A 19,072-nucleotide genomic window follows, 5' to 3' on the forward strand; every position below is an offset into this window, starting at 1 on the left:
TTCACTACCATTTGTCCAGTGTTGTCTCCTTTTGGTGACTTTTCAAAATTTTTTTAAAGTGGTCAACAACATTGTCACTGAATAGGCTGATGCTAAGATGCCATTTTTGCACCAGGCTCTGTGTTTGAGCCCAATGGTAACATAGTTCCTTAATTTCTGCAGTGGCAATGATCCCCTTACTGCTTCCCTCCTCCTCTAAAGTAATTTCCTCAACCACTTGTTGCTGCTCCTTTTTTGAGTCTTGAAGTTCTTCTATGGTAAGCTCGTTCTTATGCTCCTCCACCAAATCCTTTACATCCTCATCATCCATTTCCAAACCCATGGACTGGCCTAGAGAAACATTATCCTTCACTACAGGCTCTGCCTCAAAGCCTTCAAAATCTCTGACTGACACACAGTTTGCTTGCCCTCCAAGCCTGGAGGATGAGCAGGAGCATTATCCATTACCAGAAATGCTTTTAATGGAATTTTTTTCTGCAAGGTACTGCTTCACACTTGGGGGAACCACTTCATATATCTACTTAGTGAAAAACTACCTTGTTACCCAAGCTCTACTATTAGCCCTCTATATTACACTGAGTTTACTTTTTATCACATTGTTTTTTGTAAACACCCTTGGATTTTCAGAGTGGTAAACTAGCAAGTTTAATTTTGTAGTCCCTACTAGAATTACCACACAACAAGTGTGTTAGCCTGTCTTTCACGACATGCAAGTTAAGCCTCACTGTATGTTCTCACTTCTGAAAAAAAATATATATATATTTTTTTTCTTCTTTTTCTGTTTAGTAAGCTATACAGGAAAAGGTGTTACTAGCCCATTGCTCCTGGCATTTTTAGTTGACTTTTACAACACGCATGGTTTACGGAGGAAAGATTCTTATTCCACTTCCCCATGGATATGAAAGGAAAAGCAATAAGAACAAGAACTACTAGGATAAAATCAAAGACAACTCAGATGAGTTTGTATACATAAACGTGAACATGTATGTGTATTATTATTATGACGTATTATAATCATGGGGGAGCACACAAGCATATGTAGTATGACCTAAGTGTAGGTAGAAGTAGCAAGACATACCTGAAATCTTGCATTTTTATGATACAGAAAAAAGACACCAGCAATCCTACCATCATTTAAAACAAATACAGGCTTCCATTTTACACTCACTTGGTAGGATGGTAGTTATTATTATTATTATAAAGGGGGAGTGCTAAACCTGTAGGATTATGCAGTGCCTGTGGGGGGCATGTGAAAGGTATTCAGGGAACTGGAACACAGATCTAATGCCCTAGATTAAGAGGCCCTCACCAACATCAAGGAGCCTTCCTTGAGGGGTAGGACAGTAGTACCTCCCTGGGTGGTTGCATATAAATCTGTAGGGGAAGGAAGGCGGGGTAGGAGTCGTCCTCAAAAAGGTTGGAGGGAGGGGGTAAAGGAGGTTCTGTGAGCAAGGGGCTTGAGTTTCCAGCAAGCGTGCATGAGTGTGTTAGATAGCAGTGAATGGAGACAAATGGTTTTTGGGACCTGACGAGCTGTTGGAATGTGAGCAGGGTAATATTTTGTGGAGGGATTCAGGGAAACCAGTTAGCCTGACTTGAGTCCTAGAAATGGGAAGTACAATACCTGCACTTTAAAGGAGGGGTTTGGAATATATTGGCAGTTTGGAGTGACTATCTAAACTGTCGTATCTGGGTGCCTCTGCAAAGACAGTGATTATGAATGTGTGATGGTGAAAGTGTTGAATGATTATGAAATTTTTTTTTTCTTTCTTTTGGGTCACCCTGCCTTGGTGGGAAACGGCCGACATGTTAATTTTTTTTTTTTTTTTTTTTTGTAAAGGAGGGGTTTGGGATATTGGCAGTTTGGAGGGATATCTAAGCAGTTGTATCTGAGAGCCTCTGCAAAGATGGTGATTTGTATGAGTGATGGTGAAAGTGTTGAATGATGAAAGTTTTTTCTTTCTTTTTGAGTTTTTCTTGCTTTTTGGGTCACCCTGCCTCGGTGGGAAACAGCTGTTAAAAATAAAAAAAATTAACACATCGGTTATTTCCCTGAGGCTGAGGCAGGGTGACCCAAAAAGGAAAAAAAATACTATCAACATTCAACACTCATCATCACTCACACATAATCACTGTCTTTGCAGATGTGCTCAAATATGACAGTTTCGAGTTACTCCACACTGCCAATATCCCAAACCCCTCCTTGAAAGTGCAAATATTGTACTTCCCATTCCAGGACTCAAGTCAGGCTAACTGGTTTCCCTGAATCCCTTCACAAAATATTACCTTGCTCACATTCCAACAGCTCGTCAGGTCTCCAAAACCATTCGTCTCCACTCACTCCTAACACTAACACTAACACACACACACTAACACACACACACACACTAACACACACACACAAACACACACACACACAACACACACACAACACACACACACACACACACACACACACACACACACACACACACACTGCCTGCCTGCTGTATGAGATTGGTTCCAAATCTGCACTAAAATTTCTTCCTATGATAGCAAGAGGCTCAGCACTTGGTGCAAAATGCTTTCAGGGAAAAGAGGTACAATGAGTACACTAAGGACATAACTCAATAAGTGAAATTGGCCAAAGACTTTACCCAGTCTTCATACATATGGGGCATTTCCAACAGACCCTACCTATTTTCAAGAGGAAACTTGGCAGTTCCTAAAGTCAGTTTCTCCTTAGTTGAGCACAATTTTTATGATCATTCCATCAACCAGACAGCCTGGTCTGGGACAAGGCTACAGAGGCAATGACCCCCAGAATCAGCTACATGTTGGTTGAAAAGTGCTTCAGGTACATGAAAGCCAAATAAACTCTTCGAAGACAGCTGGCATCACCATGAAACGTCCTACATGAAAGCAAGGAATCAAAGATCTAGACCAGAATATACCTGAAGGCTTATCTGCCCTCACTGCCCACTCATATTAAAGTTCATGGGTCTAAAACATGGCATCAGATATATTAAACCTAGCTCTTTTCTAAAACAAAGTGTATTTAAAAAATCTTTGATGATAGTATAAACACTTGTACAACTGGTAATGTTTTATTAGAAACCTAGATGAAAATGTACCATACAGTTTGAAATTAGTCTTTACCTCATGAGAATTTATATATATATTTTATACATCTAATAGTAAAATTATATTCAATATTTAGGCACTCGGGTTTTTTTTTTTTTAATTTTTTTTTTGCAAAGGCAGATCAACAGTATTAAGATTTAACATAAGACCAACACTGTTTAAACTATTTTACCAATATAAATTTTAAAAATATTTTACTGGCAGCTTGTAACAGTACATACACATGTTTGAAAAGAAAGAATTCTTATAAAATTATTAGACATTTCCTTAAAAAAAAAATAGTGCCTTCTCTTGATCAAATCTCATTTAAATTAGTAATAATATATTTTAAGTTAACATTACTCTGGTTTTATGGTGACACCTCGCCGAATTTGTCCCCAGCCAATTAAACTGAAAGGAAATATATATTTCTCAGTACATTTAATATTGAAAGCAGTGCAGGTACAATAAATGCAATCTAAATTTGACAAAAAAGCAAAAATGTCAATATTTCATAAGGTGTAATTCTGTATTACTATTACACCACTGCTGCAAGCGTGCAAGACAAATTAGAAACGGTAGACACTCACGAGCTCATTTAAAGTTCAAAATATTTTACTACACGGACAAATGTTTACCATATAAAACAATAAGTCCAGACTGTTGCAATCCTTGAAAGAATTTCTTTGGTACTTACCGCCAGTGCTTATCAATCCTACGTGATAGTGCAATTTTTTCTCCTTCTTCAGTACAAACTGGCTGTGTTAGAGTAATTTTGGCCAAATCTGCCTTAACAGCTAAAACTCTTCCACCAGTTGACAAGGAGCCGATGTTAACCATTAACATTTCATTCTTTGTCAGCTTTTGAACCTTTTAAGAAAAAATTTATTAATTTTCCTAATTTCTTGTAAAGCTTATTATGACAGAACTTTAAATAAAAGATCCTGCATAGTATAGATGGGTTATGAATTCCACTAAATTGAAATTCCATATATGAAATTTCAATGGAAGGTAAAGAAAGAAAAATGTGTAAGCTGAGTAGAAAATTGCAATGAATATCCTGTTACCCTTCCCCTTGACTAACTAGATACAGAATACGTACTTTAATCACTGGTGTAACTTAGCAAGGTATCTCAGGTCCATAACTCCTCCCACTTACACCATCAACATATTTTAGATTTAGAAGATAAATAACCTTGCAGAGAAGAAAGGGCAAAGTTTTTTTTTTTTAACACATTGGCTGTTTCTCACCATGGCAGGGTGACCCAAAAAGAAAGTAAAACCCAAACAGAATGAAAAAACTTTCATCATTCAACACTTTCACCATCACTCACACATAAGAGATATCCGCATCCGAATCCACACAACATCCACACAATTTCTTACATCCTCATCAACATCCACGGAACATCCACACAATTTCTTACATCCACATCTGCATCCGCAAAATAAGTAAGACACCCTCATACACATTGCACCAGCAGATATCTAAATTTTCACATCCGATACATCTCTACTCCAAACTGCCAATATCCCAAACCCCTCCTTTAACCCTTAAACTATCCAAACAAAGATCTACGTGTTTTCAACATTTGAAAGTATGTAAAAAAACGTAGAGCTTCTTTTTATTTTTTACATTTGAAAACATGTAAAAAAAACTTTGATCTACGTTTTTTTTTGTTATATTTGAAAATGTAAAAAAACGTAGAGGTACTTTTGGAGCACTACGCATGTGAACATAGATCTGTTTGGACAGTTTAAGGGTTAAAGTGCAGACATTGTACTTCCCATTTCCAGGATTCAAGTCTTGCTAATCAGTTTCCCCAAATCCCTTCACAAAATATTACCCTGCTCACACTCCAACAGCTCGTCAGGTCCCAAAATCCATTCGCTTCCATTCGCTCCTATCATGCTCATGCACACTTGCTGGAAATCCAAGCCCCTCACCCACAAAATCTCCTTTACCCTGTCCCTCCAACCTTTTCGGGGACGACCCCTACCCTGCCTTTCTTCTACAGATTTATTGCCTCTCCAAGTCATTCTACTTTGTTCCATTCTCTCTAAATGACCAAACCACCTGAACAGCCCCTCTTCAGCCCTCTGACTAATACTTTTAGTAATGCCACACCTCCTAATTACCACACTACGAATTCTCTGCATAACATTTACACCACACATTGCCCTTAGATAAGACCTCTCCACTGCCTCCAGTCGCCTCCTCATTGCAGCATTTATAACCCATGCATCACATCCATATAAGAGTGTTGGTACCACTATACTTTCATACATTCCCTTCTTTGCCTCCATGGATAACTTTTTTTGTCTCCAGAGATCCCTAAACACACCACTCGCCTTTTTTTTCTTCATCAATTCTATGGTTAACCTCGTCCTTCATAAACCCATCTGCTGGCAAGTCAACTCCCAAATATCTGAAAACATTCACTTCTATACTCCCTCCCTCCAATGTGGTATCCAATTTTTCTTTATCTAAATCATTTGATACTCCTATCACCTTACTCTTATCTATGTTCACTTTCAACTTTCTACCTTTAGACACCCTCCCAAATTCATCCACTAACCTTTGCAACTTTTCTTTATATAATCCTTATATATATCCTTGTATCTTTATATAATCCTTAAAGGGCAAAGTATAATACAGTATTTCAATAGAAGTATTTTCTTCTGAGATCACCAAACCCATCATTAGCTGCCCTTGATATATTTATGATATATATCCTCTCCCAGTTTTTATTAACATTTTTATGCATGTTTAACACCTGAGTTGACAGGGGCAGTTATGCCAAGTAAGATTTATGGCAACACAATCTGGTGAACTTAAGTTTTTTTTTTTTTTGTTGTAGAGGTTATCAGCCCCATGATTAAGGAAATGGCAGTTCAATATTAAAATATTCCTCCATTCTCATGCTTCCACATCTTTCTTACACTATTTTTTACTTTGTCCTTTCTGCAATTTATACAGAAGGGGTTACTAGCTCTTGTTCCTGGCATTTTTGTTGCCTTTTACAATACACATTACTAATGGGGGGAAGAATTCCTAACCTGCTGGCAGGATGTGCAAAGTAGAGGGACTGCACTAAAGGAGAAGTTGGGATGTTGTGCTCTTTAAAGTCATCTGAACTGTGATGTCGGCACTCTTCTGGCAAGACAGTGACTGAATGAGTGAAAGGGTTTTCTTTGTCAGGCCACTACTTCATTCAACATGGCTAAATTCCCAGATGAAATTTATGGTTTTATTTACCAGAATAGTGTTATGGCTATAATAAATCAAATTCTGAGCATTCTTTACATGCACTGCCCAGATTCCTGGCACATAGTAGTGTAGATGGAAATGATACTTGAAGGCATACTGCTACCTATTAAAATGTTTTTCTTTCACTTTTCCTTGATACTGATGGATCCCTAAAGTAAAGTTCTTCCAGTCTATTATAAAATGGTAAATGATGTACAGCCATTAGGAACAGACCTCAAATTTCTCTCATTAGAGGATTTTAAAGGCTCACAAACTGCAGTGATAGCTGTTAAATGTGAAACAACCTCAATGATTTCTGCACTGGCAACTATATATAGCTGGCTTGATGGCATAAATTTAGTAACCACATAATAACAGATTTGTAAACTATGGCTATGGTGTATTAGCCACTACCAAATAATGAAACCTACAAAAATTCAGTATATAATATACAGTACATCTCACCTTGGCACCTTTCTTGTCACCTTCTGTACGAACACCTAATAATCTCCTAAGAAGGAAGTAAGATATCTCAAGTTCCGTGAAGATCTCAGGAAGGGAACCTATAGCTCCAAGCACTTGTCCCACCATACGATCTGCTCGACAGAGGGTTGGGTCTATCTTCGTGCCAACACCTGTTGAAGCAAGGATTTCTTTCACAAAAAGTTCCCCATAAATACACACTAATCAAATGTCTCAAAATATTGAAAAAATAATATGAACTAGTTCACAGGAATTTTACTGTAAAACTTCATCAGGTGATTTATATTTTGCAACTATATTCAACTGTAATACTTCACTGGGAGGATTTAGAGGGTAACGTAAGAATTTTTCTTCTTTCAACAAACCAGCTGTATCCCACTGAAGTAGGGTGGCCCAAAAAGAAAAACAAAAGTTTCTCTTTTTAACTTTAGTAATGTATACAGAGAAGGGGTTACTAACCCCTTGCTCCCGGCATTTTAATCGCCTCTTACGACATGCATGGCTTACAGAGGAAGAATTCTGTGCCACTTCCCCATGGAGACAAGAGGAAATAAACAAGAACAAGAACTAGTAAGAAAATAGAAAACCCAGAGGGATGTGTATAATATATGCTTGTACATGTGTGTAGTGTGACCTCAGTGTATGTAGAAGTAGCAAGATGTACTTGAAATTGCATTTTTATGAGACAGAAAAAAGACACCAGCAATCCTAGCATCATGTAAAACAATCACAGGCTTTCGTTTTACACTCGCATGACAGGACGGTAGTACCTCCCTGGGTGCTTGCAGTCTACCAACCTACTACCTAGGTAAGAAATTTTTACCTGCATAAATCAAAGGAATGAATCAATTTAGAGATAGTTACAAAAACAGCTACATTTCATTTTCTAATTACTTGAGGTAATGTAAAGTAACAATTATACTTAAGCATTAACCCTTTCAGGGTTTCGGCCGTACTAGTGCGGCTTACGCACCAGGGTTTTTGATGTACTAGTACGCCTAAATTCTAGCGCCCTCAAATCTAGTGAGAGAAAGCTGGTAGGCCTACATATGAAAGAATGGGTCTATGTTGTCAGTGTGCGCGGTATAAAAAAAATCCTGCAGCACACAGTGCGTAATGAGAAAAAAAAAAAACTTTGACCGTGTTTTTGGATTAAAACAGCGACTTTGCACTGTATTTTCGTATGGTATTTATTGTTGTATTCTAGTTTTCCTGGTCTCATTTTATAGAATGGAAGACATATTACAGAAATTGAGATGATTTTGACTGGTTTTACAAAGAAAAGTACCTTGAAATTGAGCTCAAAGTAGCAAAAATGTTAGATTTTTACCAAAGTTCAAAAGTAAACAAATCATGCTATGCGTCCAATACACATCAACTGGTGAGTCTAATATTCTTTCACAAATGAGCTGATATTATTTATACCATTTCTACACTAATGCAGTAGTCTGCGTAACAGTAAATCTTCTATTTTTTTGTGAGAATAAAAATTCAAAGTGGAAAGCAAAAGAATGTAAGAGGGGCATGGGAACGTGACTAATGAACAGAGGAAATGTTATTTTAGTGCCAGGAATGTCTTTTTTGTTTATTCTGGACCCTTTTTGGAAATTGGCATCTTTTGAAATGTGTGTGAAATTAGCAAAATTGCTAAATTCTGACCACCGTATTGGATAGTTGAAATCGGTAAATGGGTGGTTTCTTGTACTCATTCGATAGAAAAAACAGTTCTAGCAAAATAGTTATGATTTTTGTCAACCAGTACACTGGAATTGGCCGAAAACAGGGCTCAAAGTGGGCAAAATCGCCGATGCGTAAATGTCGTCGAGACCGCTAACTTCGCAAGAGCATAATTCCGTAAGTTTTCCATCATATTTCATACTTTTGGTGTCATTATGATCAATAAAAAATTCTATCTTTTAATATTTTTTTTTTTTTTTTTTTTTTTTTTGGAAATTTGGCCGACCCTGAGAACAAGTCTCTGAGACGGCCTGTCAACCTTGAAAGGGTTAAGCTAAGCAGAGGATGGGGGATAACTTTGTCAACACTGCCATGGGCAGCCTTCCCTTCTTGTTAAACTGTAGAGTATATAAAAACTGTACGTATAAATGATTTTAGTAAAAAATACGAGCAGTCGGAACAAGTGTAGAAGTCTTAAAGAGGAAACTTGATAAATACCTCTGCCAAGTGCCTGATCAACCAGGCTGTAATGTTTATGTGGGCCAGCAGGCTGCCAGCATAAGAAGCCTAGTTGATTATGCAAGCACTAGACAAACTCTTGAAGCCCTTCAGATACAGTAGAGGTAAAGGTATTACTTTTCTACAAAATAGATATTATTCTCATAATACTTTGTGACATAGGTTGATGCAATCACCAGATTAGTACATTTTTCTGTTTACTTCAACAGCCATCTATCTAGAGGGGACAAAAAAATATTCACAATCGCCATCTATCTAGAGGGGACAAAAAAATATTCACAATCTCCATTCAAAAATCACTGTCTTTACAAAAGTGTGCTGACATCACAATTCAGATTACTCTTGAGTGTATCATCAGAGTGCAAGCACTGCACTTTCCACCTTCAGGACTGGTTTCCTGAATTCTTTCATAAAAGTTACCTTGCTCACATCACAACAGCGCATCCATTAAAAATCTCTCTTCTCCTTTCATTCCTGTCTAGTGCACTCACACAACCCCACTGGATACTCAAGCCCCTAAAAAGCTTCTTTTGCCTCACTCCTTCCAACCATTCCTTGGACCCCTACCCCTCCTACCTTCCACCCAAGTTTTATACACTCTCCATCGTCCTATCCCTCAACATCCTCTCTACATGCCCAAACCACCTCAACAACCCCCTCCTCAGCCCTTTGAATTACACCCTCGGTAACCCCACATTACCTCTCATTTTCTACACCCTAAATTTTGTGCCCGATATTCACACTGCACAGCTACTTGAGAGAGAGAAAAATAAAGGGAGGGGGGAGGAAGTGCTGAGTTCTTAAATCAGACACTAAGTCACTCAAGCTGCAACTCCATTACAAGATGACCCAGCATCGGGGGAAAAAAAAAAAAAAAGATGAGTTACTTAGTTTCACTCAACAAGAGTAAATGTCTTTCTGGGACTACAGTACAAAATGGTATGTGAAACAATGTTTAAAGTTTTCATGCAAAATATATACAAAACAATTATACTGTACTGTATTAACTAAATGTCAGAACTTACCAATTAGACCACCAGGAACAGCAAACTGTAGTTCATTAGTCTCAGCAAAGAGGGATATGATTCTAGATCTGATTGGCTTACAAACAACTCGCCCAGACTCTGGATCACGTGATATGATTCCTGGTCGCACCTCTATCTCTTGGCCAATCTATGAAAATTATGAATATAGATTTATTAGTCAAATCTACTCATGCAATTATTTTGTAATAAGCTAACAAAAACCCCTACAAGTCAAATGAGTATCTTGTAGTCACTTCAGTGACTGCCATTCAAATATATGAGAATCCTCATTAACAGGAGCTACATATTAAACCATGAACTGCAGTGTCTGTTGTGTCTGACAGCACATGAGATCATGGTAGTGGCTGCCATAAGATCTCTCCCCCCCACCCTTCCTCTCTGCTGGGCCTATGGAGAAGAAGAGTAACTGTTTATTTTTGAAAAAAGGCATTGCACAACCTTCTTTCACTAGTCACTCATTCCATCAGTTGCCTCGTGGAAGTTCTGTGAATGGAAGACTCGTATGTTTATTTGAATTTAATTTTTTCCTTGTACTCTCTCATCTATAGACATTAACCATGGCAATCAAGAGGAATACTGCTGATGCTGGAAGTGTCAAGACAAATACTGTGTGTGTGTGGTGTGTGTGTGTGTGTGTGTGTGTGTGTGTGTGTGTGTGTGTGTGTGTGTGTGTGTGTGTGTGTGTGTGTGTGTGTGTGTCTGTGTGTGTGTCTGTGTGTGTGTGTCTGTGTCTGTGTGTGTGTATGTATGTGTATGTATGTGTGTGTGTGTGTGTGTGTCTGTCTGTGTCTGTGTGTGTGTGTGTGTGTGTGTGTGTGTGTGTGTGTGTGTGTGTGTGTGTGTGTGTGTGTGTGTGTGTGTGTGTGTGTGTGTGTGTCTATGTGTGTGTGTCTATGTGTGTGTGTCTGTGTGTGTGTGTGTCTGTGTGTGTGTCTGTGTGTGTGTGTGTGTCTGTGTCTGTGTGTGTCTGTGTCTGTGTGTGTCTGTGTGTGTGTGTGTGTGTGTGTGTGTGTGTGTGTGTGTGTGTGTGTGTGTGTGTGTGTGTGTGTGTGTGTGTGTGTGTGTGTGTGTGTGTGTGTGTGTGTGTGTGTGTGTGTGTGTGTGTGTGTGTGTGTGTGTGTCTGTGTGTGTGTGTGTGTGTGTGTCTGTGTACTCACCTAGTTGAGGTTGCGGGGGTCGAGTCCGAGCTCCTGGCCCCGCCTCTTCACTGATCGCTACTAGGTCACTCTCCCTGAGCCGTGAGCTTTATCATACCTCTGCTTAAAGCTATGTAAGGATCCTGCCTCCACTACATCGCTTCCCAAACTATTCCACTTACTGACTACTCTGTGGCTGAAGAAATACTTCCTAACATCCCTGTGATTCATCTGTGTCTTCAGCTTCCAACTGTGTCCCCTTGTTACTGTGTCCAATCTCTGGAACATCCTTTGTCCACCTTGTCAATTCCTCTCAGTATTTTGTATGTCGTTATCATGTCCCCCCTATCTCTCCTGTCCTCCAGTGTCGTCAGGTTGATTTCCCTTAACCTCTCCTCGTAGGACATACCTCTTAGCTCTGGGACTAGTCTTGTTGCAAACCTTTGCACTTTCTCTAGTTTCTTCACGTGCTTGGCTAGGTGTGGGTTCCAAACTGGTGCCGCATACTCCAATATGGGCCTAACATACACGGTGTACAGGGTCCTGAATGATTCCTTATTAAGATGTCGGAATGCTGTTCTGAGGTTTGCTAGGCGCCCATATGCTGCAGCAGTTATTTGGTTGATGTGCGCTTCAGGAGATGTGCCTGGTGTTATACTCACCCCAAGATCTTTTTTCTTGAGTGAGGTTTGTAGTCTCTGACCCCCAAGACTCTACTCCGTCTGCGGCCTTCTTTGCCCTTCCCCAATCTTCATGACTTTGCACTTGGTGGGATTGAACTCCAGGAGCCAATTGCTGGACCAGGTCTGCACCCTGTCCAGATCCATTTGTAGTTCTGCCTGGTCTTCGATCGAGTGAATTCTTCTCATCAACTTCACGTCATCTGCAAACAGGGACACCTCAGAGTCTATTCCTTCCGTCATGTCGTTCACAAATACCAGAAACAGCACTGGTCCTAGGACTGACCCCTGCGGGACCCCGCTGGTCACAGGTGCCCACTCTGACACCTCGCCACGTACCATGACTCGCTGCTGTCTTCCTGACAAGTATTCCCTGATCCATTGTAGTGCCTTCCCTGTTATTCCTGCTTGGTCCTCCAGTTTTTGCACCAATCTCGTGTGGAACTGTGTCAAACGCCTTCTTGCAGTCCAAGAAAATGCAATCCACCCACCCCTCTCTCTCTTGTCTTACTGCTGTCACCATGTCATAGAACTCCAGTAGGTTTGTGACACAGGATTTCCCGTCCCTGAAACCATGTTGGCTGCTGTTGATGAGATCATTCCTTTCTAGGTGTTCCACCACTCTTCTCCTGATAATCTTCTCCATGATTTTGCATACTATACATGTCAGTGACACTGGTCTGTAGTTTAATGCTTCATGTCTGTCTCCTTTTTTAAAGATTGGGACTACATTTGCTGTCTTCTATGCCTCAGGCAATCTCCCTGTTTCGATAGACGTATTGAATATTGTTGTTAGGGGTACGCATAGCGCCTCTGCTCCCTCTCTCAATACCCATGGGGAGATGTTATCTGGCCCCATTGCCTTTGAGGTATCTAGCTCACTCAGAAGCCTCTTCACTTCTTCCTCGGTTGTGTGCACTGTGTCCAGCACTTGGTGGTGTGCCCCACCTCTCCGTCTTTCTGGAGTCCCTTCTGTCTCCTCTGTGAACACTTCTTTGAATCTCTTGTTGAGTTCTTCACATACTTCACGGTCATTTCTTGTTGTCTCTCCTCCTTCCTTCCTTAGCCTGATTACCTGGTCCTTGACTGTTGTTTTCCTCCTGATGTGGCTGTACAACAGTTTCGGGTCAGATTTGGCTTTCGCTGCTATGTCATTTTCATATTGTCTTTGGGCCTCCCTTCTTATCTGTGCATATTCGTTTCTGGCTCTACGACTGTTCTCCTTATTCTCCTGGGTCCTTTGCCTTCTATATTTCTTCCATTCCCTAGCACACTTGGTTTTTGCCTCCCTGCACCTTTGGGTAAACCATGGGCTCATCCTGGCTTTTTCATTAATCCTGTTACCCTTGGGTACAAACCTCTCCTCAGCCTCCTTGCATTTTGTTGCTACATATTCCATCATCTCATTAACTGGCTTCCCTGCCAGTTCTCTGTCCCACTGAACCCCGTTCAGGTAGTTCCTCATTCCTGTGTAGTCCCCTTTCTTGTAGTTTGGCTTCATTCGTCCTGGCCTTCCTGCTTCTCCCTCCACTTGTAGCTCTACTGTGTATTCGAAGCTTAAAACCACATGGTCACTGGCCCCAAGGGGTCTTTCATATGTGATGTCCTCGATATCTGCACTACTCAAGGTGAATACTAAGTCCAGCCTTGCTGGTTCATCCTCTCCTCTCTCTCTTGTAGTATCCCTTACGTACGTACGTACGTACGTACGTGTGTGTGTGTGTGTGTGTGTGTGTGTGTGTGTGTGTGTGTGTGTGTGTGTGTGTGTGTGTGTGTGTGTGTGTGTGTGTGTGTGTGTGTGTGTGTGTGTGTGTGTGTGTGTGTGTGTGTGTGTGTGTGTGTGTGTGTGTGTGTGTGTGAATCTTTGACAGTACAGTATCTAAGAAAACAGAAGTATTAGGTGGTGCACATATAATGGAAACTGCCTGCTTGTTTGGTCTCGGAGAGTTACCCATTTGTACCATCAGAAACAATGAGAAAAAAAAAGAGCCTGTGCCATAACCAGTTCTGATTATGATGTGCTGAAAAGAATGGAAATTATCATTACAATTAAGAAAAAAAAAATGCTGAATGTGTAGATTGAGGAGAAAAAAAAAAGTAAAGGGCCTTACTTAATGCCCAGATAATGCAGCACAAAACCACTGTGTGTGTTATAAACCTGTATGTTAGAAGGAAGGAGTGCCTAAACAAAACTGTAAATTTACTAGTGCATTTTTTAACCTTTTCACTGTCTCCCATATACAGTGGACCCCCGCATAACGATTACCTCCGAATGCGACCAATTATGTAAGTGTATTTATGTAAGTGCATTTGTACGTGAATGTTTGGGGGTCTGAAATGGACTAATCTACTTCACAATATTTCTTATGGGAACAAATTCGGTCAGTACTGGCACCTGAACATACTTCTGGAGTGAAAAAATATCGTTAATCGGGGGTCCACTGTATATCTATGTTACTTACACTAGTGTAGCTCATACAGATCTATCTATATCTTAAGCACATTGCCCTCAAATATGCTGTGAGCAGTAAATTTTGGCCTAGTCATGAGAGAATGGGTCTGTGCAGTGGATGTGCACAGTATAAAAAAAAAAAAAATCTTCCCCCATGCAGTACACAAGGGAAAAAGCAAACCTCTGACCTCGTGTTTGGTTTAAAACAGTCACTTTGAAGTGTTTTCTAGGGTGGTTTTTATGGTTTTATTGGCTGTTTCTTGGTATCAACTGATAAAAGACATACCAATGAAATAAGAGGTGATTCTGGTTTGTCTCAGATTGAAAGTAGCTCAAAACAGACCTGAAAGTGATGGAAATAATTGATTTTTGGCAATTTTCCTGAGGAAGAATAGTCCCCCTCGGGTTTGTTTTACAGGTTTTCACTAAGTCTGTTTCAATTATTGGAATGGCCTAAAACATGACCAATCATTCTTCGTTATATTTTATTATCCAAGAAACAGTGTAAAACTTTGATTTTATGATGGATTCCAAATGGATGGCAAATGTTATATAAAGAGGCCTAGGGACATAATTAATGAAGAGTAAAGGTTGTTTTAATGGCTGGAATGCCTACAGTGTTCATGTTGGACTTTTAAATTGGAATTTGTTGAATTTTGTGTAAAATTGGCCCAATTACTGCCTTGTTCATCTTACAGGGCAGTTTTCTTGCAATCACTTCATAGAATGGAAGGTATACTTAGCAAATTAGCTAGGACCTGGGTCAAATTCAGCTACAGAATTGGCTTAAAACCGGACTCAAAGTAGGCAAAATCACTGATGCATAAACTGTGCCCTGACTGCCAACTTTGCACCTGTGTAATTCTGCAAGTTTTCCATTCAAATTTTGCATTTTTGATGTCATTACCTTCAGAAAGAGATTCTCCACCATTTCATACCCAGCCCACAAGTGGAGGGTATATGGGAACCATTTGAATACTGTTATCTATGTAGCATTCTGCTGCTTGCCAAGTGATTTTATTATATTCAAATTTTTTCAATCACTAAATTTTCTTCAAGCACAAAGCTAAAACATGCCACATTGAATATACAATAACTACCTACCAAAGTATAAGTCAATGAGTGACTGACAATGTTAATTTTTTATATTGAATAAACAGGTTATTACTTATAAACGTACAGATCTTTTGCAACACCAAAATCAATACAATGAACTAGTAATTTTAGCTACCTGGAAAAGCTAATATGCAAAAGTAGCGGTGTCAACCAGGTGACTACTTTCCAAAAGAAATAATGTGAAATTTAATACGACACAGTCTTGTGTAACGTTTCAAGATTAATGTACAGGAAATCTGCCGAGGAATTTTCAAATTGGGACAAGCCTTCATATTTGCTTGGCTCCAAGTGAAATGTCAGAAAAATAAAGTTGTCACTGGAAGTAAAATTTATCCACATTTCAAGAGATCTTCAAGAATAAAAAATAAATAAATACAAAAAAATACCTAAGCTTAATCTTGAATCCACACAACCTATCATTATCAGTAACTACTCAACAATGGCTTACCTTCAGAACTCCTCTCAAAATGGAGCCACCGGCCACACCACCCTTCAAATCCTCCACCTCACAGCCAGGTTTGTTTACATCAAAAGACCTAATGACAATGAGTCGTGGCTCTCTCATAAAGTCACGATCTGGTATTGGAATCTTCTTCATGATGTACTCACACACCACATCAATGTTTAACTTGAGTTGTGCAGAAATGGGAATAACTGGTGCTCCTTCTGCTACCGTGCCTACCAAAGAAAAAAATTTCATGCTAAATCATGTTCCCTGTAATGGGTAGACTTTTTAGATGAGCAATAACTACCAAAGTTAATCTATATAATTGACAATGGAATCATTTCATTTTTCCTTAAATTAAGAGCCATAAAAGACTGCCTTATTGAGTTAACATTTCCTATACTGTATTATATGAAGATGCTATACCACACAATGGAGTTACTTGATTCAAGGCCAAGACTGGCAATACAGTAGGGCCCCGCTTAACCACGTTCCGCTAATAGACATTTCAAATTATGACCCAAACTTGCTATACGGCTCTCCCTACCTGACTTTCTAATATGGTCACAGAGTCCCACTCGACTTGTTTACATTCTCTGAGAGCCATAGCACTACATCTCTCCACTATGTCTGGAAACTCCAAAATTTCAAGTGTTTTTAAAAGTTATTTCATATTTTATATACAATGGAACCTCAAGTTTTCGAACTCTTCGAAAATCGACCGCTTTTTTCGAACCAACTTTGTCCCTATTATTGAACTCGCCCTTATTTTCAAACCACCGGGTACTGGACCTGTCCGCCAGCCCGCTCTGTCCACGTCCCCACGCAGGCGCCTTGAGCCAGTCTAGCTTTGTTGATGCTTGAGTAAACACTAACCTGTGCTTTCATTCAAATATTTTACAATAAATTCATTGCGTTTAGTGCTTGTGGAACTGTGAAATAAGCTACCATGGGCCCAAAGAAACTTGCTAGTGGTACCCATGTGGTAAAGAAAGTGAGAAACACCATAGATGTGAAGAAGGAAATAATACAAAAGTATGAGAGTGGTGTGAAATTTGTTGAGCTTGCCAGGATGTATGGGAAAAACAAGTCGACCATCGCTTCTATCCTGGCAAAGAAAGAACAAATCAAGGAAGCTGATGTTGCGAAAGGTGTTGATATGCTAACCAAAAAAAACCACAGACAATCGATCAGGTTGAGAAGTTGTTGCTGGTGTGGATCAAGGATAGAGATGGCAGGTGATAGTGCTTCAGAGACGATTATTTGTGAAAAGGCAAGGAAGTTGCATGCCGATCTGGTACAGAAAACTCCTGGAACCAGTGCTGATAGTGAATTTAAGGCCAGCAGAGGCTGGTTTGACAGATTTAAGAAGTGTAGTGGCATACACAATGTTGTAAGGCATGGTGAGGCAGTCAGTTCAGACAAATGGGCGGCTGAGAAGTTTGTACAGGAGTTTAAGGTTTACGTAGACACTGAAAAATTCAAACCCCACCAAGTGTTCAATTGTGACGAAACAGGCCTGTTTTGGAAGAAAATGCCAAAGAGGACCTACATTACTTAGGAGGAAAAGGCACTCCCAGGACACAAGCCTATGAAAGACAGGCTAACACACTTGTTCTGTGCTAACGCTAGTGGTGATTTTAAAGTGAAGCCTTTACTTGTGTATCACTCAGAAAATCCGAGTGTGTTTAAGAAAAACAATGTCATAAAGAACACGTTATGTGTCTTGTGGAAAGCAAATAAGGCATGGGTCACAAAGCAAATTTTCAAAGAGTGGGTCCATGAAGTGTTTGGCCCTAGTGTGAGAAAATACCTACTAGACAATAATTTGCCACTCAGGTGCCTCCTGTTAATGGACAATGCTCCTGCTCATCCTCCAAACTTAGTAGACCTCTTGTCTAGGGACTTCAGTTTTATAACAGTGAAGTTCTTGCCTCCTAACACCACTCCTCTCCTCCAGCCCATGGACCAGCAGGTCATTTCTAACTTCAAAAAACTCTACACAAAAGCAGTGTTTGGAAAGTGCTTTGAAATGACCACAGACACTAAGTTGGCCCTAAGAGAGTTCTGGAGGTAAGGCTTGGGAGGGAGTGCCTTCCAGGACTTTGAACTCTGCTTGGAGACAACTGTGGCCAGATTGTGTCCAAAAGAGGGATTTTGAAGGGTTTGAGGCTGACCCTGATGACCCTCTGCCTGTTGTGGACTCTACTGTGGCATTGGGGAACACCCTAGGGCTGGAGGTGAGTGGAGAGGATGTGGAAGAGTTGGTGGAGGACCACAGTGAAGAGCTAACCACTGAAGAGCTGGAAGAGCTTTATCTGGCACAGTATCAGACCACAGCTGAGGAACTTGCTTCAGAGGAGGAAGAAGAGGGAGTGGATGAGGTGCCTTCTTCAAAGATTAAGGAGATTTGTGCCAAGTGGAATGATGTCCAAATGTTTGTGCAGAAGTACCACCCTGAGCAAGATGAAACAAGCCATCTTTGCAACAAGTTCAGTGACAAAACCATATCCCATTTTAGGGAAATCTTAAAAAGGCGCCAGAAACAGAGGACCGTGGACAGTTATTTTGAGACGGGTCCAGTGACTCAAGCTGGTCCTAGTGGCATTAGAAGACAGAAGGGAAGTAACCCCAGAGAGCACTTTGATACCTAGTCCTTATGGAGGGGGATTCCCCTTCCAAACACTAACCCCAACTCCCTCTCTCCTCCCTATCTTCCAGATGCTATCACCAATCTTCAATAAAGGTAAGTAAAAATTTTATATTTTTATTTAAATTTATTAATACATAATTGTACACTATATTTGTTGTATGTAAAACTATAATTAATCTCTATAAAATGTATTTTTTTTTTTTGTGAATATTTTTGCGTTTCTGGAACGGATTAAGTTCGAAATTTAAGGTTCCACTGTATACTCTGATAATTATACTTATGTATACCTGTACCTAAATAAACTTACACACTGTGCTGGCATGCAGGAACACATTAAAATCAGTAAGAGTGTCTTATGTCTCGAGACGCCATATTAGTAATGATAATAATCACAAAGTCTCATTAAATGTCATAAATTACGTTAATATACACATTTTTCATTAATCCATCTATGATATGTTTTCAAAATTATATAATAAACACTATACATAACATATGAAGATGATAAATACA

The 19,072-nt window shown here is 39.8% G+C and overlaps 1 protein-coding gene across 1 annotated transcript in view; it reads right to left on the reverse strand.

The window, feature by feature from the left end:
- Positions 1-3,067: 3,067 nt before the first annotated feature.
- The window catches only part of eIF2gamma (eukaryotic translation initiation factor 2 subunit gamma), a 40,981-nt gene continuing 24,976 nt past the window's right edge, over positions 3,068-19,072 (reverse strand). The window contains exons 6-10 of the mRNA XM_053791976.2: positions 15,910-16,139; positions 10,057-10,204; positions 6,818-6,987; positions 3,800-3,972; positions 3,068-3,513 (exon numbers count right to left, since the gene is read on the reverse strand). Coding sequence (XP_053647951.1) covers positions 3,462-3,513; positions 3,800-3,972; positions 6,818-6,987; positions 10,057-10,204; positions 15,910-16,139 — 773 coding nt within the window. The 3' untranslated portion in view covers positions 3,068-3,461. The remainder of the gene's footprint in view (positions 3,514-3,799; positions 3,973-6,817; positions 6,988-10,056; positions 10,205-15,909; positions 16,140-19,072) is intronic.

This window comes from Cherax quadricarinatus, chromosome 61, assembly GCF_038502225.1.
Source record: "Cherax quadricarinatus isolate ZL_2023a chromosome 61, ASM3850222v1, whole genome shotgun sequence".
NCBI classification, from domain to species: Eukaryota; Metazoa; Arthropoda; class Malacostraca; order Decapoda; family Parastacidae; genus Cherax; species Cherax quadricarinatus.